The sequence below is a fragment of the Periplaneta americana genome, chromosome 10, assembly GCF_040183065.1.
Source record: "Periplaneta americana isolate PAMFEO1 chromosome 10, P.americana_PAMFEO1_priV1, whole genome shotgun sequence".
NCBI classification, from domain to species: Eukaryota; Metazoa; Arthropoda; class Insecta; order Blattodea; family Blattidae; genus Periplaneta; species Periplaneta americana.
The window spans coordinates 121951572-121977939 of record NC_091126.1 but is presented as its reverse complement, the minus strand read 5'-3'; the positions used below and the strand labels follow the sequence as shown (position 1 = coordinate 121977939).

The window sequence follows — 26368 nt, the reverse complement described above, 5'->3', positions numbered from 1 at the left end:
ATATCGCAGCCTATGTAGTGTATGTAGTAAGAACATATTATTGCAAGCAAATTGCCATTATGCAGTTTTCCTTTATAAAATGGAGTTGTTCTTTCCTTTCCTATTTCTTGTGCGGAAAAATACCGCAGACTAGAAGTAAAATAAAAACAGTGACGGCCTGTCTGCTCTTTCTCAAATCTGAGGCCTCCGCACTGCCCGGTTAGTTACCTCGACAGAAGTCTAATCAAGCAGAAGCGTCGTATGGTAGCATCGCGTTTGGGAAGTTCGATCATCCCGCGTACAAAGTCAGATTTTTCCCCTGAGTACTCTGTTTCTGATGATCTTTTCCCTGCATGCTTGCCTTTTGTCCTATCCACCGCATGGGGCCTAGGCCTATATAATCTATGAAGTTAAGAGACTATCTTGAATAGATGAATGTTTACGTGATTGAATGAATATTAGTTGATTGATGTATGGACGAATGAACTTCGTTCAATAGCAGCTAAAAGCCAGAGTGTATTTGATTTAATACCGTATGACAGACAATGTTTGGTTGCGTTCTGGAGAATGTTGACTTATTCGAAAAACTCTGTGGCTTGCGGATCCCTGAGTGATTCGAAAGGGATCCGGAGAACACAAGCATGATTTCAACGGCATTTTTATTAAGCTTAACTTCATCATCATTTCTGATTTTTCTCAGCTTGTCGCAATATATGTATTTTTTTGCTTATTTCAGAGTTTTGAGACAGAATAAACAGAAATGACATCGCCTGACGGACTTCTCTTGGCTTTCAAACATTTTTCTTTTTGTAATTTCATAAATTCCAATCTTCAGGTTCAAACTTTAACAGTGTTCACCTTTAACGGTAAACCTGAAGCAGTGATACTCATCTTTTGGTTTCGCTGAGTTGCCGTCGAGGAATCGATTCATTTCCCACTCTCAGTGACTTTCTAGGAACTAATGACGGCGGAACTCTCGTCCGCATTAAAATTAAGAAATGAAGTAATGAAAAAAGAAAATAGTCACAGAAAATAGTTTGCCCGTTAGAATTATCTTCTGATTTACGTTTAAAAATCGTTTTCCTACAGCGGCCCTGTGGCAGTCTTGGTTGCAGGGACATGCATACCGATGTTTTCCGAATTGTAATACAATACGTACTTAACATACGTATTAGTGTGTACATTTCTACTTTGGTCTGGTCTTCTTGAAGAACAAATAGAAATAAACTTAATGTTGAGGTAGACTTGCGACTTAAGAATATCTACAATTATAGAGTCAGTCTTCACAAAACTGATAGCTGCAAGGCAACACCAACCATTCCATTGATAACCTTATGGGTGGTCTGAAAAAAAATCGTGTAAAATAGCCTTGTATTCCAGATTATACTCAAAAGCTAAAACTAAAATGTAATATGTTATAATGCCAAGGATGCTTAATTCACTATACTGTATTATACAAAAATATTTAATGAGTAGAATATGTTTATGGGAGGGATTCTCTCTGAGCTAAAATAGACCTCCAAGGTCTACCATGATGATGATGATGATGATGATGATGATGATGATGAGGATGATGATGATGATGATGATGATGAGGATGAACATATATACAGACGTTATTCAGCATCGAAACTCAACTTGAGCGAGAAATTGCCAACAAATCTTGCTTTGAGTTCACTGTAAACGATAGGGTTGTCTTACGTAAATCTGCGACACGGGTCTCCGGAGCAAGCCATGCTAAAATGTTATCGTCCTTTAAAATCCATCGAACACTAGAATCTCGGATCCAACGGCTAGGATGGTAACCGCAAGGCCACCGAGGACCACCACGGCGATCATAACAAAACAGGTAGCTGAAGATAGTGCTTCGTTGTTAGAGGATTGCGGTGTCTGCTGTAATCACATCGTTAAACATGAGTGAACCATAGAAGGAAGATAGGTGCAAATTAATTTAACAAGTTTTCCTGGAAATAACTAAAATGGAAGAGAATATAATGATAATAATAATTTATTATTATTATTATTATTATTATTATTATTATTCCTCTTATGTAATTGCGAAAACTTTGTAACTAATTCAACAGTTCATAGCATACATACACGTCAAAAAATGACTTTCATACTCCATCAGCGAGTCTATCATGCTATCAAAAAGGAGTGCGTTATATGGCAGTAAAAATTTTAATAGCCTCCCTATCGATATAAAAAATGAAACTCAAAACATAGGATTATTTAGGGCCAAATTAAAGATGTACTTAATTTCTCACGCCTTCTATTCTGCAGGTGAATTCATGACATTCAGTAATGCTTCATGAAATTGATAGGCCTACTAAAACTTTGTGTTGTACTAGTAGATTATATTGTAAATCTCTTCTGTATATATTTCATCTAGACTGTGACTATAAATTAAGACTTTATAATAGTATTAAGTTTTTTTACTTTTCCATATTCTAGCTGTGAAGCAAAGTATGAATACTATGGAATGTTAATAAATACAAATACAAGTCACTGATCTTCCTAAAGTCTGCAGATTCACAATAAAGAGACATTGGATGGAAATAAAGGGAATGCACATGATTGCAACTTCGTTATACAGAGTGATTCGAAAGTCCGGCGACATAGACAAACTCCGTTATTAGTGCAGATAGCGAAAAATGGAAAGAGAAGAAAGTTGTTGGACATACGTAGTTTTCAGTCTAATGTGCTTGAATTTTCAACGTGGAATGCAGCGTTGAGGTTATACACTAGTACGACACACCCGCAATCCGAATGCTGCCAAATTAGTGGCTTTTTTTTCCCGCTAGTTCTACCGGATTTTAGATACGTAGTGTATACGTATAAATTACGAAATGATGATAATTAGCAGTGTTGCCAATACAAGTTCAGCCAAAACCACCAGGTAAGAATGAAATTTCGCAGAATTCTTATGCTATCAATGTAAAGAATCCTCTGATTGAGGTTCTGGCTGATATTTACATATATTATCAGACAGTAACATCTCACTTGACGATATGTGTCGGAGGAAGAACAATAATTGTTTGTATACATTTGTAGTCTGACTAGTGTAATATGTAGCTAGTTGGAGATGTATGCAATGGAGGGGGAAAGGAACTGGCCACTCTACCTCGTTATCTCCTGGCCTAGTAGCCTCATAAGTGATGCCTTCTTGGTATCACTTGTGAGGTTCAGACCTGTCTTCGGACAATTGACTAAACAACAGCAACAATGTAAATAAATGTTTCTTTGTCCTATGAGAAGTTAAACGACCGCTAAACTCTCTTTGCCAACTATCATTCTCCGTTAAATAATAGGCCTACCTATCTATAATCCGGTAGAACTAGCAGAAAAGCCATTAATTTGACAGCATTGGAATTGGTGGGTGTCTATAGTCTAACGGTGTATTCTACAGTACGATTATTTAGTCTTGACAGTCGCCGACAATGTGCGCCTGGGTCAGGCGAGTCCATTAAGTTACGCCAAGGGGTGTTCAGGTTAGTCACTCGCTTGCTTTCAGGGCAATCGGATGTCACGCATGCTGTATAGCGTTGTTTTTCCAGTAGAGTTAAGCTGTACAGTACGACTATTTAGTCCTGACAGTCACCGGAGATGTTCGCCTGGATCAGGCGAGTCCATTTAGTTACGCCAAGGGGTGTTTGGGTTAGTCACTCGCTTGCCCTCAGAGCTATCGGATGTCATGCATGCGGTAGAGCGGTATGTTTCTAGTACAATTAAGCTGTACTGCATTTCTTTACTGACGGCTCACTCCTATCTCTACTCCGGAACTCTCCCCACTACTCCTATTACTTCCCCTCTTTCGCGTCGCTGAGCTGTCAGGACTAAATCAAGTACATTAAATTTAAAACTACATAGGCCTATTTCCAACAACTTTATCCTCTTTCTATTTTTCGCTATCTGCACTAATAACGGAGTTTGTCTATGTCTAATCACTCTGTATAAGATACATCCTAATTTTAAGGCCTATTTTGAGGACAAAAAAAAGTGCGTCATATACACTGGTAATACAGTACCTATTTACTTAAACCCTATTATGTAAAAATAAAGTAAAATGTGATACTTTTATGTTATAAATAATATATTTCGTATGCTATCTGTTAAAGTAAAGTGTACCTTATATTTTTGGCTGCATATTGAACGATTTAATTTAGGTCTTTTGAATGAATAACTCCAAGAAAATAGACTGTAAGCAGTAATGTAATTTAAAACATTATATAAATGGAATGAATTGTTGCGACATGCGTGAGTCGCATGAAATAAATGTGCTTCATCTTCGTGACACTAATTTGTTAAATCATTATTATGATCATTGTACACGTAGATAGTCATCAATAGGTTTGTAATGTTGAGGACCGATTACAAATGTTGACTGCAGTATGGTATATAGGCCGAGGACGTGAGCTAATACGAGGACATTGACTTGATTCTGCGATCGATTACGGGAATAACGAGGTGAACATAAACAAATCTGGACAGCTCTAAAAATAAATATAAGCTACATAGCATTACAAAGATATATTTGTACGTAGTACCTTTCGTTATGTGCAGAAGAATTATCATAGAATTCACTCACATTCACTTCAAAACACTCACCAAATTCCACTGCAAAAATATGCGCCTGAGAACCTTTAAAACTTCGGAATTATTATTCAACAGGTACACTGTGTACGCTTGCTATGGTAGTGACTGGTGAACGGTATTCAGCAGGTGCATTGTTTGCGATGCAAGAGTACTGAATGGTGAACGGATAGTCAACTTGAAACCACCGTAACGCATCCTATCGATCCCTAACATTACAAGTCCAGTCATCAGCATGAACATCGTTACCACCATCATCGCACAGTAGTCCTTTTTCGCTATCTGGCCGCGCAAAATACAAAAATTGAGTACCACATATTTTCATGATTCATGGAGTTTTTAGTTACTATAATATCCAAGGACCACGTATTGTGGGTCCCTATCACCATGGCATGGCGCGTCCTCAGGTTGCGGATAGAGGAGACGGCCTCCAGATATGGAGGGTAGCTGCGAATATATTGAATAAGCAGTCGTGGACAGACGATAAGGGGTGGTCCTCCAGCTTGGGGGTTGGGCGAAGGGCTAACAACCCATCACCGTAAAAAAAGATCTTGTTACGAAACCTAACAATAAGCCTCGGAATGGGACTGATTCTCCGGCACGACCATAGCAAAGGAATAAGATTATAAGATTTGGTACATGGAACGTAACTAGTCTTTATAGAACAGGAGGGGTAACATTAGTAGCAAAAGAACTAGCTAGATATAGAATAGACTTCGTGGGAGTACAAGAGGTTAGGTTAGATGGGAATGGCATATCACAAATAGGCGATTACTTGTTGTATTATGGGGAAGGAAACATTAATCACCAATTAGGAACAGGATTCTTTGTACATAAAATAATATAATCAGCAGTAAAAAAGGTCGAATTTATCAGTGACAGGTTATCGTATCTAGTACTTAAGGGTAGATGGTGCGATATCATAGTTATAAATGCTCACGCCCCTACAGAAGAGAAAGACGACCATATAAAGGATAGCTTCTATGAGGAATTGGAACACACTTTTGATCAGTTCCCTAGATATCACATGAAAGTTTTATTGGGGGATTTCAACGCTAAAGTAGGACAGGAGGATATTTTTAAACCAACAATTGGAAAAGAGAGCCTACACGTAACTAGTAATGACAATGGAGTTAGGTTAGTCAACTTTGCCACATCAAAAAATTTAATTGTCAAGAGTACAACATTCTCCCATAAGGATATACATAAATATACTTGGACTTCTCCAGACGGAATGACACACAACCAAATGGATCACATCTTGATAGATAATCGAAGACATACTAGTATAGTAGACATTCGAACTTTCAGGAGGGCAGACTGTAATTCTAACCATTATTTGGTAATTGGAGAATTAAGAGAAAGACTATCAGTAGCCAAGCGAGTAGAGCAACAAACTAATATTAGTAGATTCAATATTTTGAAATTAAAGGACGAGGAAACTAAGCAACGTTATCAGGTTGAAATTTCAAATAGGTTTGCTGCTTTAGCAACTTCTGACGAAGCTGAGAAAGAGTTAGATGTTAATAGCGTGTGGGACAATATCCGAGATAATATCAAAATTGCAGCTGAGCATAGCATAGGTTATCCTGAAACTAAGAAAAAGAAACCATGGTTTGATGAAGATTGTTCCATTGCAGTAGATAGAAGGAAACAGGCAAAATTGAAATTCTTACAGGATCCAATTGAGGAGAATAGAGATAATTATTTCAATGGAAGACGGGAAGCAAGTCGTACACTTAGGAATAAAAAGAGAGATTACTTGAAGGAAAAACTTAATGAGGTAGAAACAAATAGTAAGAATAAAAACATTCGAGGTTTATTTATATAAGGATACAAAGGAATTTAAAAATGGATATCAGGCCAGGGTAAACGTGATCAAGGATGAGAATGGTGACATGCTTGCAGACTCTCATTCAGTCCTAAACAGATGGAAAAACTATTTTGGGCAACTACTAAATATACATAGGCCAAGTAGAAATGATCGGGACGAAATTGAAATAGAAACTGCTGAGCCATTTATACCGGAACCCACACTTTCTGAAGTCGAAATTGCGATAGAAAATCTGAAAAAGTACAAGTCTCCAGGTATTAATCAAATTCCAGCAGAATTAATACAAGAGGGTGGAAGTGTATTATCTAGCGAAATTTATAAACTTGTATTTGCAATTTGGGAAAAGGAAATTGTACCAGAACAATGGAAGGAGTCCATAATCGTACCTATTTTTAAGAAGGGGGACAAGACTAACTGTAGTAACTTTCAAGAAATATCACTTTTGTTGACGTCGTACAAAATTTTGTCGAATATCCTTTTGAGAAGATTAACTCCATATGTAGATGAAATTATTGGGGATCATCAGTGTGGTTTCCGGCGTAATAGATCGACTATTGATCAGATTTTTTGTATTCGACAGATATTGGAGAAAAAATGGGAGTATAAGGGTACAGTACATCAGTTATTCATAGATTTAAAAAAGGCGTATGACTCGGTTAAGAGAGAAGTTTTATATAATATTCTTATTGAATTTGGTATTCCCAGGAAACTAGTTCGATTAATTAAAATGTGTCTTAGTGAAACTTACACCAGAGTCCGTATAGGCCAGTTTCTATCTGATGCTTTTCGAATTCACTGCGGGCTAAAGCAGGGAGATGCACTATCACATTTACTTTTTAACTTCGCTCTAGAATATACCATTAGGAAAGTTCAGAATAACACAGAGGGTTTGCAATTGAACAGGTTACATCAGCTTCTTGTCTATGCGGATGACGTGAATATGTTAGGAGAAAATCCACAAACGATTAGGGAAAACGCGGAAATTCTACTTGAAGCAAGTAAAGAGATAGGGTTGGAAGTAAATCCCGAAACGACTAAGTATATGATTATGTCTCGTGATCAGAATATTGTACGAAATGGAACTATAAAAGTTGGAGGTTTATACTTCGAAGAGGTGGAAAAATTCAAATAGCTTGGAGCAACAGTAACAAATATAAATGACACTCGGGAGGAAATTAAACACAGAATAAATATGGGAAATGCCTGTTATTATTCGGTTGAGAAGCTTTTGTCATCTAGTCTGCTGTCAAAAAATCTGAAAGTTAGAATTTATAAAACAGTTATATTACCGGTTGTTCTGTATGGCTGTGAAACTTGGACTCTCACTTTGAGAGAGGAACATGGGTTAAGGGTGTTTGAGAATAAGGTGCTTAGAAAAATATTTGGGGCTAAAAGGGATGAAGTTACAGGAGAATGGAGAAAGTTACACAACGCAGAGCTGCACGCATTGTATTCTTCACCTGACATAATTAGGAACATTAAATCCAGACGTTTGAGATGGGCAGGGCATGTAGCACGTATGGACGAATCCAGAAATGCATATAGAGTGTTAGTTGGGAGGCCAGAGGGGAAAAGACCTTTGGGGAGGCCGAGACGTAGATGGGAAGATAATATTAAAATGGATTTGAGGGAGTTGGGATATGATGATAGAGACTGGATTAATCTTGCTCAGGATAGGGACCAATGGCGGGCTTATGTGCGCCGCAATGAACCTTCGGGTTCCTTAAAAGCCAGTAAGTAAGTAAGTAAGTATAATATCCAAGGATATGAGATTTGTTATAGTTACGCTTATTTGTACAAGCCTTGTGTTGCGAAAGAAGTCAGAAGTAGGCTTGTGGTGTTTCTTATCGCATCCCCGGCCTGAAGCCGAGCTCATAATTTATGTTCGATAACTGTGCTTGAAAGGACATGTCTTTTCGACGATCTTCATCGGTTACAGGTAGATATGGGAGACTAAGGTGTGTACTATTTTTCTGATATCTTAAAAATCCCACAGATCTTACTACTTTAAAGTGAAATTTGCTTGAAAATCGAGAAATTATTATTTTAAATTTTAGTTTTGAATATTTTTAGACCGGAAATTTAGAATTGTCAACCATTTTCAGAAGACTAAAGCCATTACCTTATTCTTCCTCCTATATAGAAACTAGCTGTAACTTTTTGCAACTTTGCCTTTTTTTTTTTTTAGTTTTTAGTTCTCTCAGAAGAGGTATCGCGGAACGACCTTTTTCATGTTTGGTGCCATACAGATGACAAAGCAGAAAGAAGTGATGGACTATTTAACCGTTCACTAGAAAGTAATTATTTGAAAACTTACAGGTAATCCGTTAAAGATAATGATAAAAAGAAACTTGTTAATTTTATTTGTTTGTCATCTAATCCTGAGTAAATTTCAGTCACAAAAAAGAAGTGGCTAGAGAGAGAAATTTATTTTATATGAACAAAATATGGAAAAATTTTCCACAAGTGACTTGTCATCTAATGCTGGTCGTCCTTCTAAATCATTCTCAGACTGCATTGAATCTTCAAAAAGAAGAAAAGTGCAACATCTGGTGCAAAACCATAGCTCCGAAGAATTAGCGTCTACGAGTCAAATGAGTCTACGCTCAGAAGGAAAGAGAGACTGAGGTGAAATCACAGGCAAAATTACAGATTTTTCTCCGAGGAAAACAAGAAAGTAAAGTAATTTATTTCATCAAAAGAAGTAACGAACCTTACTAAAATCAGTGTAATGAAACGTAGGCTCTTTACGTAGATAATAAATTAAGAAGACAACCATACATATCTCCATCAAAAATATTCAAGAAAGGTTCCGTAAAAAAATGGATCTTTCGGCTGACATTCCAAAGCCCGGGTTTGGCACAACTAATTATTATGGAAATTGTGTGAGACGAATTTTTGCTAATTCTACTTTAAGTTCTGACATTACCGGTACCGATGTAAATAAAGAATTGATTACGCGTTTTGATGTAATTTTGAGGACACTTTCTTGTAACTAAGAAGCAAACAGTGAAACTATTGAAAGCTACAACCTGGACAGAGTAAAATTTATTTTTAAGTGTATAGCTGGTATTACATGCCTCAGACCATTCATAAAGTATTATTGCAAGGTGGTCAGATAATAAAATCTTCAGTTGAATTGTCAGAAGAGGCCCAAATGGCGCTTGATAAGCCCAGAAAATTGTTCTGCCTATGGAATACTCGAAAATGTTCAAGAAAGGAGACGGTGGAGGATACGCTCAATAAGCTTTTGGTGTCGTCAGATCATGTGATAAGCAGTCTCACAAAGAAAACGCGAAAGAGAAGTGGACCTATTCAAGACCCCGGGCACGCTCAGAAGCTTAATCTGAAGTCAACAGCAGTACAGAGAACTAAAAATTATTGAAAATACTTTTAACATTGCATTACTCGTATATTAAACGAAAAAGAAGTAATGATAAATGTTCATTATTAGTGTACGTCATGTCATCATCGTCATTATAAGGGCGCGTATTTTGATGACGTCATCTTTTTTTCTTTACATTCTTTGAAACGTCCGTAAATACATAAATCTTGACTACGATCTGCTGGTTATAAAAATGTAGAGTTTTTACGTAATTTTTTTTGTCATTTTTCGCTGTTTCAATCTCTAAGGTAATTTTTCAAATTTTGAAGATTTTTTGGTAATTTTTGGTCATTTATAAATTTTAATGCGAATTTTTAGTCATTTAAGCTAAAGACTTCAATGACGAACTAAAATTCCCCAATGTAGGAAAACTCCCAAAATTAATACTGATACTACACCATTCAAATGCTGAATCTGAACGGATTTTCTCGATAGTAAGTGATGTCAAAAGGAAGAAGAGAAATAGAATAGGAGATGAAGCTCTCGGCTGGGTTGTTATTGCATGCTCTGCCTTACAAACAAAGGAATTGAACTGTAGCTCCTTTGAAGTCACCAACTTCCAGCTTCTCAATGTGTAACAATGTCCTCACCGACAACCTCCGGCGTTCACATTCCTGAATCTTCGGATGTACACTGTCATTTGTTGCAATGGAGAGGAAAGCTGTTAATTTAAGGTAGAATTTTTACTACTTATGTATAGGCCTAGTATATGGGGGGATTATTTATTTATTTATTTACTTATTTAGCTAGTAAGGAAAGTGAGTACAAATTAAAAATTATACAACAAAAATGTTGCTTTGTATATTGTATTGTTTATTTTAGGTCTTTTTTCATCATTTTAGATTATTTTCTAACATTTTTGGGTCGTTTTATAGCTCATTTTAAGTTTTTTTTTTTTTTAGGTCATCAAAATCCGCGCCCTGGTCATTATTTTATAGTTGTAAAATTTTCCTCGCATTGTGTAATAAAAAAATCTGTCACAATAGAAAAAAACTGAAGTAATAAATGTGAAGTATAACCCTTAAAATGAATGTTTGATTACAATACCTCCCTCCTTGGAAGGACCACATTTACCTCTCCAATGTTTATGCAAGCTGCGATAAGTAGCACAATGCTGCTAGAAATGGCACGCGCCTCACTGGGACTGTGAAGACATAAATATAGAGAATATAATATGGGAGTGCACACACGTGTGTCTAGTGTTATTGTATTATGTATTTTATTATGATAAACTTAGTGAAATTTGAGGCAAATTATTTCCAATACTATCGATAGTTCTGGCGACTATGGATTGTATCGAAAAATGGGAAGATCATTCATAATATTAAAGGGTTTCAAACTGGAGCTGCGGAACAAATTCTTTTACAGCGATTCAATCGGACATTACGAATCGTTTGTAACGATTCATTCACGGTTTGTTCAGAACTTATCCCAGTCTATGATTCCAAGTATTCTTTTGAATCGTAAACGAACGACTCACACGATTCTTCACTTTGCAATTATGGATAGAATAAAAGCGGTCTACATATCTCGCATAGATGGCAGAGTAGGCCCGGGAAGGATACAGTCCCTTTATAACGAGAGTTGAGACATTGAATTGTCTCTTTCTGATTAGCTAGAACCAGTTTTCATTACTTCCATTAATCTATAAAATTATGGACGATAGTTATTCTCAATTATAATTTATAAACTCAACCTTACTACCAAGTACAATTTTTACATTAAATCTCTATTTAACTGCTACTCAAATTTGAGGCACGCACACATTATTTTTTATATTTAACTAAGCAAATCCTGCATTTTGTTTCCATTCCTTTTATCATACACCATTCACCCACAACTAAGTAATTTGGTCAGGAAGTAGCCTATCTGTATTTACTGGAATCTTCAGCTCCCTCGGAAAGACTGTCTATCCAAAACTGAAAACTTAATCAATGAAAGGCGAAACCGTCTGCTTCCCAACAAAGTGAAAATGTTTATTTTAATGGGACTATCCTTGGAGCAATGGTCACATGTTAAAAACATTATGGCTAATATTGGGACTTTAAGAACAGATTATGATATTATGTGTTGTTGATATGTAATTCAGATTCAATTCAGTATATATTATTAAATTAATAGTTCATTACGCGTTTAGACATCAATTCAGATATATATTCAGTTTATAATCAATGAACAAAAAAGTTTGTAATGACTATCGATAGTATCGATTATTACTGTCGATAGTAGGAACAACAGTCAATAGTACTATCGACACTATCGCCCATCTCTAATATGGATAAGGAAAATGCTTAACATAAGTCAAAGTGTTATGCCCCAATCGAATTTTGCGCGACCAGATAGCGTAAAACGACCATTGTGCGTCGTCGTCTTCATCATCATACTTTTACTCTTCGTGCAAATGACTTTTCTTATTTACAGACAATATTGCAATTAAAAGCGACATTAACTAAAGCACTAAAATTATCAGCCTTATTTCACGAGCAAAAGTAGAGAACCCTAGACTATTAAAATCAGTTCCTAGTCGCAAGCTTTTATGTCAAGAGAATACCACATTAAAAAAATGGAGATTCAAAAATAAATACCGAGCGTCTTGCCTCGACTGAAATTACTATACGCAAAGCGGAATTTCAGCCTTTTGTCTTGAATACTGCGTGGACCAATGAATCGATATGGATGTTACTGCTAAGGAAAAAAGTTCCCCCGTTTTTTTTTTCCGACAGACAGATTTCGAGTTGAATTAAGAAACTGAAATCTAAGAAAGGGAGTAGCCAAGCAACCACCCTTCTCTGAACCTGAACTGGTTGCCAATGAACCGGGGTCGATACCAATTCACGAGTTTTAGATCCCTTGTGCTTCGCAAGATCCCTACTAAGATACATGGAGCGTCCGCAGAAATTTATTCAGGTGGGGGAGAAATGGGTAAGAAATCGCGCTTTGTGTGCCTACACAACACTGCTGCTGCGTTGCGGTAGCCTTTGGAATCACTATGATCCGCTGACTTTTAAATAGCGGAGTTAAAAATATGTACCATTAATTATTCGCGAATATATTGACTTAGCTTGTTATGCTGTAATTTATCCTTCATTTTTTGTATTTCATGTTGAACTGCGTTAAAATATTGCTAGTTGTAGCTTTTAGTTACAATGTAATATTGATTCGAACGTTCTCAAAGTGATTCCATTTTCACTTTTCTCAATTTCACTTCATAAAAGAGCTAGTTGGTCAGAAAAGAATATTGTTGACCTTTTGATTTATGTCACATTTGCCTGGGTATCATATAAATTAAAAGAACAGGCGATGAAATTATGGCAATCATGTTATTGAAGACGTTAACTTCTTTCATGGCGTGTGTTGAAAAATTCGGCCTTCCTCGCAGACAGTGGCATATGCTGAACCTGGAGAATGGATGTTCTGTTAAAAATATGTAATTGGTCTATAGTCGCACGAGTTTAGTAGAAATTTCAAATTCATTAACTACTCGTGCTACGTGAGTAAATAAACTATCTGCTGTTCTATCAGCACTAATATCTATAAAGCCGAAGAATTTTTCATAGACATAGCGGAGAACTGTAGATAGTTGGGATTTATTCTCAATATCAGAAGTTTCATCAAGTATTATAGCTACAAATGAAACTGAGTTAATTTCATCTTTTAGTTCTTCTTTTTCTACATCAGTAATAGCTTTTATGGTATCATTTTGGATCATTGGAGAAGTTCCTGGAAACAATGTGGAAGAATTTAGACGGTTTTCTAAAAGTAAACCATATTTTTTTTAACACATTAAAAAATTCTAAAAAATGTCCTTTGTTCAAAGAACTATCTGATTCGTCATGTCCCCGTAGAGGGAGCTCTTGGTTAGCTAGATGACAAATAGCGTCAATGATTCGTATCAATACGGCCCTATTTTTCTTTACCTCTTCGTTGTGTTTACTGGTATCAGTTCTTCGTTGATCATCAAGTAAAGTATCAATTCACTTGAATAATTTGAAGGGAAAAAATTGTTCCGGGGCCGGGTATCGATCTCGGGACCCTTCGCTTAGCGCACGAATGCTCTACCGACTGAGCTATCCCAGGAACCATACACGACACCGTCACAATTCTTCCCTTTATATCCACACAACTCATCCCCATTTATTGACTTTGCACAAGTGTACCTGAGATAGTTATTACGTACAGTTATTGATAACTGTAATACGAGAGCACTATGTTATTTAAGGTAGGTTTACACATGCATGGATTTATTGGCGCCAGTTAACACGTCAGTCGTACTTTTGCGGCAGTAAAGTTTTACACAGATTTCTGTATTTTTCCTCGCCAGTGCCATTTTATAGTGAGACTACTCCTGAACATAACATGCACGAGAACATAACATGTCAAGTGAAGTTGAACTTGTTTATGACGCTTGCCTAATAGTCGCAAGTTTATTGGTCGAGAAGATTATTTCTAACTTGTAATAAAGAAAGAAACATAAAAGAAGATTGTAGGCTATATTATGGGTGAAAAGTGGATTGTTCGGAGGGAGAATTTAGATACATCTGCGAGAATTCTAAAAGAACTTTCAACAGTAGGTATCTACTAATGTTGCAGATGACAACAGACAATTCTGATAATCTACTACAGTCATGTCAACTGATGCCCATAGGCGCAAGCGCACGCTATAGAACTCAGAAGAACCTGAGGGCTTTATAACGGAAAGGAAAAAGACAGACGAAAGAGGTAGTATATACCTCTTGGTCTAGCTGTATACAGAGATGGCCAGCACTGATTCAATGGATAATGGGAAGAGAACTTATTAAAACTATATCCATGTTAATTTTTATATTTGTCTGAGAAGTATAATTACATTATAAGAATATAAGTTTTAATTTAAATGCTCATTTTTCACAAGTTTGCTTTTTTTATTCAAAATTAATATTTTCTCAACTTTTTTACAGAAAAGTGAAATTTTCAGATATGTTTGTTTAGTAGCCTTACAGGTACTGAAACAATATTTTCGTAAATCTAATATATCGTAAATACGTAATATTGAAGATAGTGTATTGAAAATTTTGAAAATATTCGTAAGGAAAATGTTTGTAAGGAAATGAATTAACAAAGCAACTACTGTTACACCATAAACAAAACATATGTGCACATGTGTTGTAAAAACATCAGCTCTATAGTTTCAGCAGATTTCGAGAAAATAATTTAATATTCTGATGATAGGAAGTTGCGCATCAATATCACCCTAAAAGAATAATGCGATAAGAGTTTTGTTATGTAATATTAGTTACAGTTAAAACATATACTTAGTTAACTTTGCTTTGTACTATAATATTATTTTGATTAGTTTATTGATTACTGTTATAAGGCTAAAGACACCATCAATATCAATTGCAATCCAACGTACCATGTCATACTCAATCTCTTTCTCTGGAACATCACTTTCTTTATGAATGATGTGTTTCATTCACTTAGTATACTAGTATGGAATTTAAGTGAATATTCCTTCGTAACTCTTTAATGTGTTAGGCCTATTATCATTTAAAACACAACTGCAATATTAAGAAATTGGTGTTAGTGCTGTTGTTTTACACACAATATACAAAATATCAAACAGAAAGAAGCCATATAGAAATGACATAAAATTTCATGTTCCGTTTGAAGTTTGTACACCACTGTTTTCCTAATCAACAGGCTGCTTATTCATATACATAATTCTTCCTCCTTCCATATCTAGCGCTTGATGCCCGCGCACGACGTCAAGGTCAGAAAAATGCGCTTGCTTTGACATCACTGATCTACTACAACATGTAATGCCATTATATTCAAAGGTTTGATACCGACATAAGAGATATTTTACTTCCAAAATTGAAATAAGAAATTACATTGGTATATTTAGCACCTGGAAATTTTTTTTGCTTCATTATAGTATTTGTATCCTGTTCCAAAGTGTAAATTACAATATCAAAGTTCTAGTTAGAAGTTCAGATATCATCTACACTGCACTAAGTAGAACAAGCGGACACCTTAAAATACTTGGAGTGTACTATAAGTAGGAACAAGAGCTGCTGCCAGGAAGTCAAAAGGCAAAGGAAGCTTTTAACAGAAAAATGAGCATCTTCTGCTAACCTTAGGAAAACGAACTGGAGAAGAGACTAGTGAAGTGTCTTGTCTGGAGTATGGCATTGTATGGGGTAGAACATGGACATTACGACGAAGTGAATAGAAACGACTGGATACATCTGAAATGTGGATATGGAGAAGAATGGAGCATGTAACGAAAGAATAATGCTTAAACTGATCAGGAAGAGAAAAATAATTTGGCTTTGTCACTGGCTAAGAAGAACGTGCTTACTGAAGGATGCACTGGAAGGAATGATGAACGGGAGAAGAGTTGTGGCAAAAGAAGATATCGGATAATAGACATCATTTAGACATAAATGGATCATATGCGGAGATTAAGAGGAAGGCGAAATAGGGAAGACTGGAGATTGTTGGGTTTGCAGTGAAAGACCTGCTCTTAGATAGGAAACTACTGTATAGATAAATGAATGACTATAGTATTTGCATAAGTAAATAGCACGCACACATATCAAAATCTCATTTTTCAGTAGATGGCACTTAACCCCTTTTCAATTTCCAGTCTTAAATTCTATATAAATTAAGATTATAATGTTTTTATACGAGTACTCAAAATTTCTGAACACAATATTTCTCTCATTTGCACCAATTAGTGTAAAATCCTATCAGCAACTGGAATCCATGTTCTTTTAGGTTTGTTAATGTCATCTGTTCCAGTATCAGATTTCATGTTTCTTGTTACTTTCCTTACCTCCAGAGTGTACGCATCTCCTATGAATTGTATTTTGCTTTCACCTGAGGAATTCCAAATCCATCAATTTTCATTGCCCTTGCCATATCTTCATTAGCGTCTATTCTGGCATCTCTATTTTTTTTATAAAGATTAGAGTTCAGATCCCAAAACACTTATGTTTTTCATATACGTCAAGAAACTTTATGATCATCTCAAAATTCCACTTACTCGTTCTTATAAATGAAATTTAAAAAAACTTGATGCAAAGGCATGAGCGGACTATGTACTGTAGAATACTGTCGAGTCTGTGAGAAACTACATGTTTACACGTGCAACAAAAATATTCACTTGCGCATGCGTCGCCGCTGGCGCACTGAAAAGTTAGAATGCTACTAACTTTTCCAAACATTGCATGCAGTATCTAAACTTGCACGCCAGAAAAGGTTTACACGTGAAAGTTGTTTCTATTGGCGACAATAAATCCACGCACGTGTAAACCCGCCATTACTTAACTAGGTAATTACTAACGTAGTAGACGACGTATTTAAATCAAACCGTTCAAGGAAAACGGTATTGTGTTACGGATATTCATTCTTACATATAAAAGTATCGTCTTGGGAACATTTTCATGCTGTTTGTGGCTACAGTAATCCTATTTCGAAAGGCATTCGTATCATGTTTTCGGATTATCTATGACGTGAACTGTACGTGGATTATGATTCGACTTCATCGACAGAAAAACAAATGTAGGCTATTTATTTCGGTTTATTCCTGTAACACTTTAATTACTGCAACTTTATAAAAGTAATATTGCAATCCTAGCTGTCTCTAAGCATTAAGGTTCTTAATTGTGAATTTTTAAATTTAAGGCATAGAAATAAAGACCTTTGAGATAATAAACATACTACTATACATACAGCCCAATTATATTTTGGATTAAGTTTAACTTTGGTGGTTAAGGCTTGGTTTTTAAAAACCGACGCATGCGAGGTGCAATGCCGGCGTTGCATACTATCTTCGCAATGAATATCGGTTAGGGATGTTTTCTTTAAGATGAAGGAAGGGCGATTTTCGGTTCCATATTAAGAGAGTTCACTATCTGTCCATCTAGTATTAATAAAACCGAAAAGGTCACCCTCATAGCTCAGTCGGCTAAGGCGCTTGCTTGCCGACCCAGAGTTGCAATCGGGCGCGGATTCTATCCCCGCTTGGACTGATTACCTGGTTAGGTCTTTCCCGAGGTTTTCCCCAACCATAAGGTGAATATCAGGTAATCTATGGCGAATTCTCGGCTTCGTCTCGCCAAATACCATCTCGCTATCACTCCTCCCATCGACGCGAAATAACCTAGTAGTTTATACAGCATCGTTAAAGAACCAAGTAAAAAAGAAAAACGAAAAATGGGCTTATAAGGGAATCTTTCAAAATATTAGGTCGAAATCTTTGAAAAGTCTTGTATGGGCAGGTACTGTAAGAAAAATGTTAAATAAAAACTAACTACCAGTACGAACAAAGATAGGTAGAAATAAAGCTTTAAAAATAACTTAAAAGCTGAATAAGGAACCTTATTTTCAGGCTGTTGGAGTAAACGTGTTCGGTATTGCTCTGAGTGACCCTTCACCTTTCGTCAGCTAGACCTGTATACCAAATATAAACGTTCTCTTTTCAGCCTTCTGTATCACATTGGATTTAGATTGGTTGCAAAAGTACGGTATTTCTCAGAAGTGTTGAACAGCACAACACACAGTTCATAATAGATTGCCTTGGCTTGGCTTTACAAGGGCTGGACCCGGAACGAGTCCGTATACCAGGCACGCTTTGGTCCACTGCACGCCCTATATATGCGATGATTGTGTAAGTTCGACAGGTGGCATTGAAGAATCCGACACTGACAGGTGGTCATCCTGCCTCAGACCAGGTCCCATTTAGCGAACGAGTAACCTGATATGCTCCAGGGGCCTGGAGCCCCAAGCCCTTTCTTTATCAGCATCAGAAACCAAGGCTTCACCCCAGCCTATTTTTACTATTACAGATGATAGATGAAATGAGGGGAGATGGAGAGTGTTGGTGGAATGATAGAGTGAAACGAGATTGCACTATTGCGCATTGATAGTCGGAGAATGTAAACAGTCACGTTAGGTCACATGCTCTTTACCTCCCCGTGTGATTGGCCCGTAGGGTAAGAGAACAGGTTGCGGCTTGTTTACATTTTGCAGCTATCTATTGCGCTGCCTGTATCTATCCCAAGTAGCATCTGGCCGCGAATCCAGGTGGTCCGGGTTCGATTCTCGGTCGGGACAAGTTATCTGTTTGAGGTTTTTTCCGGGGTTTTCCCTCAACTCAATATGAGCAAATGCTGAGTAACTTTCTGTGCTGGACCCCGGACTCATTTCACGGGCATTATCATCTTCATCTCATTCAGACGCTAAATAACCTAAGATGTTGATAAAGCGTCGTAAAATAATCTACTAAAAAAAACCTATCCCAAGTAAAAGACTCTGCAATGTCTGCTTTGTCCACTACACATTCCATCACAGCCTGACCGGAAATCGAATCCGGGCAGCCTGGATAGAAGAACAACGCGCTAGCACTTAAGCCACAGACGATGCGAAACGTTCAACGCTATTTTCAAACCTGAATTTTTGTGTTTACAGTTTATATTGGCAACTACATTTTTGGTACAATATTTACATTTGTGCGAACTTCCAAGCATTGTTTGTTTGGAAGTGCGATATTATGAAACTGACTGACTGACTGATATAACAGTGAACGAATAGGAGCTTGTGACTCGGTGAATAGTTTATTGGGAGAATATGTGTTTAAGCGAAAAAAAAATGCATAGAGTGTAAATATATGCGCTAGAGAAATATAAAAAGAATGAGAACATTTAACTTAATTAACAGTGGAAGGAGGGTGGCATATTACTCTTCAACATACAGGTATTCGGTTAACTTTACATGACACGTTTCAAATTTACGCTTTTCAATTCACAGAAACTTCGTACAAGTAGTGGTGGTATGAATCCTAATTTTATTTTGGAATTCGAATCCTAAAAGGTTCTCGAATCTTCCGAATCTCGAATCTCTCGAATCCCCCTATGAGAATAATGAATAACTTATTACACTTTATACTAAAAGTTTTAATTCAAGCAAGATTTGAAAACTGTGCTTAAAATGAAAAACAAATTTAAGAGTACTTATTTACTTGCGGCTTTTAAGGAACCTAGATGTTCATTGCCGCCGTCACATAAGCTCGCCATCGGTCCCTATTCCGAGCAAGATTAATCCAGTCCCTACCATCTTATCCCACTTTCCTCAGTCCATTTTAATATTATCCTCTCACCTACGTCTCGGCCTCCCCAAAGGTCTTTTTTCCTCCGGTCTCCCAACTAACACTCTATATGCATTTCTGGATTCGTCCATACGTGCTACATGCCCTGCCCATCTCAAGAGTCTGGATTTAATGTTCCTAATTATGTCAGGTGAAGAATACAAGAATACAGTTCTGCGTTGTGTAACTTTCTTCATTCTCTTGTAACTTCATCCCTCTTAGCCCCAAATATTTTTCTAAGCACCTAATTCTCAAACACTCTTAACCTCTGTTTCTCTCTCAAAGTGAGAGTCCTCCCAATAAACTATTCACAACCATACAGAACAATCGGTAATGTAACTATTTTATAAATTCCACTTTCAGCTTTTTTAAGAGCAGACTGGATGACAAAAGCTCCTCAATCGAATAATAACAGGTATTTTCCATATTTATTCTGCGTTTAATTTCCTCCCGAGTGTGATTCATATTTGTTACTGTTGCTCCAAGATATTTGAATTTTTCCATCTCTTCAAAGGATAAATTTCCAATTTTTATATTTCCGTCTCGTACAATATTCTGGTCACGAGACATAATCATATACTTTGTCTTTTCAGGATTTACTTCCAAATCTATCTAGTTACTTTCTTCAAGTAAAATTCCCGTGTTTTCTCTAATCGTTTGTGGATTTTATCCTAACATATTCACGTCATCCACATAGACAAGCAGCTGATGTAACACGTTGAATTTCAAACCCTTTCTGTTATCCTGGATTTTCCTAATGGCATACTCTAGAGGAGAGACGGGCACAATTTGGCTCAATGAGCAGCATCTCCACTCATTCAGGAGAAGGAGCAGAGTATGCGCTGGACGGAAGGCATTGCAGGTAGCTGCTTGCACGTCTCGTAGTTACAACTAGGGAAGGGACGCGTATCGAAACATATAACAGTTTTATTGTAGGCCTACCTAATATCTAGGTATCTTCAGTTCATCAGCTTATGATTAGGAAACACATACGACATGTGCTACGTAAATATGTATAGTTATATGCATTTCATTAGGTCATGATTAGTAAAGAAAATAAATTATTTTGAGATGTGATAACTAAATACTCTTTTGACTAATTAATACCTTACAGTCATGGAAATGCAGTATATAGAAGTACACAAAACCTTGGTTAGGAATACAGCATAAACAATGGGTGATAACCAAACTGTAGGTTAAATACAAAAATAAAAAAATAAATATCAATAATCATAAACAAAACATTTGTTCTTGCATATCTTAAATTTCATTCATTATAATGTAGATGATGAGGAGGACGTCTCTTTTCGCTGAATAAGACGAATTATGTTTGGTGCCATCGATCTTGCACTTGCAATTCGAAGAACTGCAGTGAGATGTTCATCAGTTAGAGTAGCTGTTCTTGAAGATTTATTTATCTTCATTAGAAAGAATAGTTTCTCACACAGATATGTTGAGCCAAACATTGATAACAGTTTTACAGCCATTTCGTGCATATATGGGAAATCTATTCACGAAAAATGTTCATAAAATTGTGATATGCTTGTTCGTGATTCATATTAGCCTTCAGCTCATTATCACATCGAATTGTGAGCAACTCGCTCTTGAAGATCAGAAAGAACAGCATCCATTATTATAGTAGTTGAATAGGGCACAGCAGAGACTTTAAGATCCATTGATAAATCGTGTAAATCACGAAAACTGATAGAAAATTCTTGAATTATGCTCTCAAAAATGCCTGTAATTGATCTTATGTTAAATTAGATGTTCTCTTTGATAATTTGGGAAAATGGGCTAACTCTCCTATCAAATCTGACGCTGCCAAAGCTCCAACATTTTTTTTTTTTTTTTTTTTTACAATTTATTGATCGATCAGCGCATTTAGCGCTATACAGATAATTTCTAAAGAATATGAATACAATATATGACACTGAATTGAGGGCAGCCTAGATTGGGATCCTCAATGAACAAAAATAATTGTTAATAAATAATTATTTACATAGGTTGGTGTGATGATAAATTTTGATTATAATATGAGGTCCATTGGAAGTCGGTTCTTGATTCTGGTTGGAAATGTGGACTTCATTCCGAGAGAGTAATGGATGGCGCCTGGAACATTTTCTAGGTTGTTATAGAACTTCTTAGCTTGTGAATGAATAAACTGTTTGATTGTGTCAATACCAGTTTCTCTGTGTAGTTGGCTGTTACGGACAAACCAAGGGGAATTGAGTGAAATTCGTAGGACTTTATTTTGAAATGACTGGATGTGTTTAATTTCACTTATTGCAGCTCCTCCCCAGACAGGACAGGCATAAAGCAGTAGAGGTCGTAATAGAGATGTGTAAAAACATTTCCTTGAAAGCATTAATACTGTCGACAAAATGAGTAATAAGTAGGTTGTTTCCCGGCAATTTACGATTCAGTTTATTCACATGGGATGTGGTGTCGGTGAGAAATGCGAATTCATTAATCCATTTAGAATCGGTAAATCCATTCATTTCCATGAATGAAGCTATTTCGTCCAACAAATCAGAAAAGCGATTTAACATATTACCTCTACTGAGCCATTGAACTTCACAAAAATACATAATATCACCATATTCAGATTCAACGTCCTTCAGTATAGCTTTAAATTAATATGGTGCCATCTAGTCTTACAGCACAAACTATTAAAAGTCAACGGCTCTCGTCTCTTTCAGACGTTCATCCCGTTAGCTCAAAGAGCAAGCTGTCTCATTGCCCACCTTTGCTCTAGAGCAAAGTTAAAAAGTAAAGGTGATAGTGCATCTTCTTGCTTTAGCTCGCAGTGAATTGGAAAAACATCCGACAGAAACTGACCTAGGCTATACGGACTCCGCTGTACGTTTCACCGAGACACATTTTAATTAATCGAACTACGTAGTTTCTTGGGAATACCAAATTCAATAAGAATATTATATAAAGCTTCACTCTTAACCGAGTCATATGCTTTTTTGAAATCTATGAATAACTGATGTACTGTACCCTTATACTCCCATTATCAATAGTAGATCTATTACGCCTAAAACCGCACTGATGATCCCCAATAATTTCATTTACATATGGAGTTAATCTTCTCAAAAGAATATTGGACAAAATTTTGTACGACGTCGACAAAAGTGATATTCCTCGAAAGTTACTACAGTTAGTCTTGTCCGCCTTCTTAAAGTTAGGTACGATTATGGACTCCTTCCATTGTTCTGGTACAATTTCCCAAATAGCAAGTACAAGCTTATAAATTTCGCTAGATAATTCGCTTCCACCCCCTTCTATTAATTCTGCTGAAATTTCATCGATACCTGGAAACTTGTACTTTTCAGAATTTCTATCGCAATTTCGACTTCAGAAAGTGTTCGTTCGGGTATAAATGGCTCAGAAGTTTGTATTTGAATTTCATTCCGATCATTTCTATTTGACCTATTTACATTAGTTTAAAAAAATATAGACCTGCCCGTAGTTCTGTAGAGAACTAATGGAGGATTCGTATCACTTCTTCTATAGTTGTCCACCAAAGAGCTCTAAGATGTATGCCTACCTGAAAATTTAACTTTTTTTAGGTTAGAATTCGAAAGATTCAAATGGCGAAAAAAATCACGAATATTTGAGTTTTCGAATCTCGGATCATTGCCGAGATTCGCGATATTGCAGGATTCGCATGTCCAATAATTCCCAGTTACAAGTAATTAATTGTACATACTATGCATCCATTCTTGTTGCAGAATACCGTCCGCGATCAGTAAGCATGGTAGCATCTCGTCCTCCAGCATCCCCATGCCTGCTGGATCCCGCCTATCTGGAATTGAAGATACCCGCCAGCCGGCGGTGCCTTTGGGAGTCATGCACCATCAGCCCCAAGGTAAATGAATTGGATATGGAGGAAACATTACACACGCTACGATATTGTAGACTCATAGAGGACGCTGTTGCAGTTTGCACCGAAATAATTCAAGGGGAAATATATTTTGACCCTACTTCGGAAAAAAGAGTAGAAGTTTATAAGATGAACCTCTTGCGTTTGCTTTTGTTTATTTAAAAACGCTGTATCCAATTTCCACTAATATTTCTTTAAGTATAATCTCCATGTACGTAGAATATCTAATGCCCTCATAAACTGTGATCAAAATATAATGGAGATTTCTTCAAAATATAATATCAATAATTTAAAATCGTTGTTTTTGTCGGATATCATGTAAATTAGAGAAATATTATACAAATTTAATGCAATTTGTACATGTAATTAGTTTCATACAATGGGAAAAATAAGAACTTTCATAAACGTGTTTCTTCTCATTTACACGATCTCGTTATAGAAATACTGAACTTAGTGCTGTTATCGATTCTTCCTATTAAATTAGTGTGTACCTGAGTTCGTATTCCTAGCGTTTATTAATTCCTAATTTCATTATGAATTGCTGTAATTCCCTTATGTTCCTCTATTAGCTACACAATTGTGTTGCTGTGCACAGTGGCAGTTGGGATATCAGCATACAGAGTGATTCGTAATTGTGTACTATTGCTGAGTATTCTATACTCCAAAATAAACAGATTTTTTCATATAAACATATTGTATACCCGTGACGGCTTTGTTATCGAGATATAGCAACAATGTGAGATGCGCGAGCAGATGTTACGTCGAAGCTATTCATGCATCAGTCACTCGGGCGACACTGTGCACTAGTCTACAGTACATAGGAAGTACAAGTGAAGAGAGAGAAACGCTAGTCAACTGGGGGACACTATTATCTGTGCATTTCGAACTGGCGGATCAAGGTCACGTACAAACTTACAAACCACGCATGAGTCACTGAACTGAAAACTGTGAACCGAGGCACTGGTAATTCTGGCTGTCCCAGCCGACTTTAGTTGAGGAGATAGTCCAGGATTGGGGTAAGCACACGTGGCAAATGTAGTCCATTGCATGACCTTGAACCGCCAGTTCGAAATGCAGATATAATGGTGCACAATGGGGAAACCATACGCAAACGATGAAATGACCGACATAATTGTGATTTGCGGTGAGAAAAGAGGAAATTCTGCTGCTGCTTGGACTACTCAAGCGATTTTCAATATTTTACACGCTCTTTCATTCCAGCATCTTCCTTTGTACGAACATTTAATAAAATCTTAAACATGACAGCTTTTTAAGGTTCCCACGTTTTCCCAGGGCGTGAATTATACCTTATTCATTAAGCTTCGGAGAATAATTGAATAGGCCTATGCCAATTTTTGTATTAAAAAAGAAAACATAACCTTACATCAGAATATGTCCAGAATATGAAATTTTTATACTGAAATAGGAAAATATAAATAAATCTTAAAATATGCAATCATATGCATTAATAAATATGTGGGTCCTATTAAGTGTTTATTATTGTTGCAATAATCGAAGAAAACAATGTTTCCATATGTTAAGTAGTTTGCATGGAATATCCATTTCGCATGTAAGTCCGAGTTCTGTTCAAAGTAATGACCTGCTCTCGATGCGAGCGTGAGTGTACTGCCTCGAGTGTTGAGCACTGTGACATACGTGACTGCACGCTAGTCTCAGTTGACATCTCTTGGTCGAGCCGTGTGTACATGGGGGTGGCGGCCGTGTTTGTTGGTGTGTGACTGATGATGATGATGCTCTGTGGTTTGCATCACTGACGTCGAGCCTGACAAAAGCAACTCGGTTTCACTCACCTCCCGATTTCACATATCAAGTAGCATTACCCTCTTGTAGCTCGTACTCCCGCAATTTGGCTGCTTTGTCAGTGTATGCGTTACGTAAGAATCACGTGTTCATGGCGTGAATACTGCTCTCTTCAACGTTAATAAATATGCGAAATCCGTTTCATATGCCCCTCGGTGCTCGCAGACTCTGTACGCCGAACACTTCCAGTCTTAGACTGATGCAATGATCCAGTTGCTTTAGACATGACTTCACTGAGGTTTGACTTTTCTGTAGTTTTATTATTTTACGTTTTGTTAAAGAAAGAACACTTCCACTACTGGATTTGCACGGACTTCTGTAGCTGTAAAGTGTGAATATGAAATACGTCGTTCGCTACATCGGAATTCAGTCCCTACATGGGATCGTAAGTCAGGCATCATGGAATCCTCCAATAACTTGAAAAGAGTTATAAACTGTAATAAGCTAGATGATTTAATATTCGTAGTTTCAAGATGGTGCCCGGTAAAGAAGTTCGCAATCGTCAGAGATCCTTCTTTATATTTTTCCGTTGTGTATGTACAGTAGTAGACTAGTAGTCGGATGTCCTGTAACAGTGGCCACAATCTATATTCACACTACCAAACAAAAGATGAGACAAAATGAGAGATTCCAAGCTTTTATGTGAGATTGCGCTTACTTAATAGTACAATTTTGACGGTTTGTGTTTGTAATCATTCGAATGAAGCTAATGCGTGTTGCTCACGGTCAAAATTTTCG

General features: G+C 36.7%; 1 protein-coding gene across 7 annotated transcripts in view; it reads left to right on the top strand.

The window, feature by feature from the left end:
• The window catches only part of sick (sickie), a 461315-nt gene that overhangs the window by 215828 nt on the left and 219119 nt on the right, over window positions 1-26368 (top strand). For all 7 annotated transcript variants that reach the window (XM_069838099.1, XM_069838098.1, XM_069838100.1 and 4 more), the window contains one exon: window positions 23658-23794. In XM_069838099.1, coding sequence (XP_069694200.1) covers window positions 23658-23794 — 137 coding nt within the window. The remainder of the gene's footprint in view (window positions 1-23657; window positions 23795-26368) is intronic.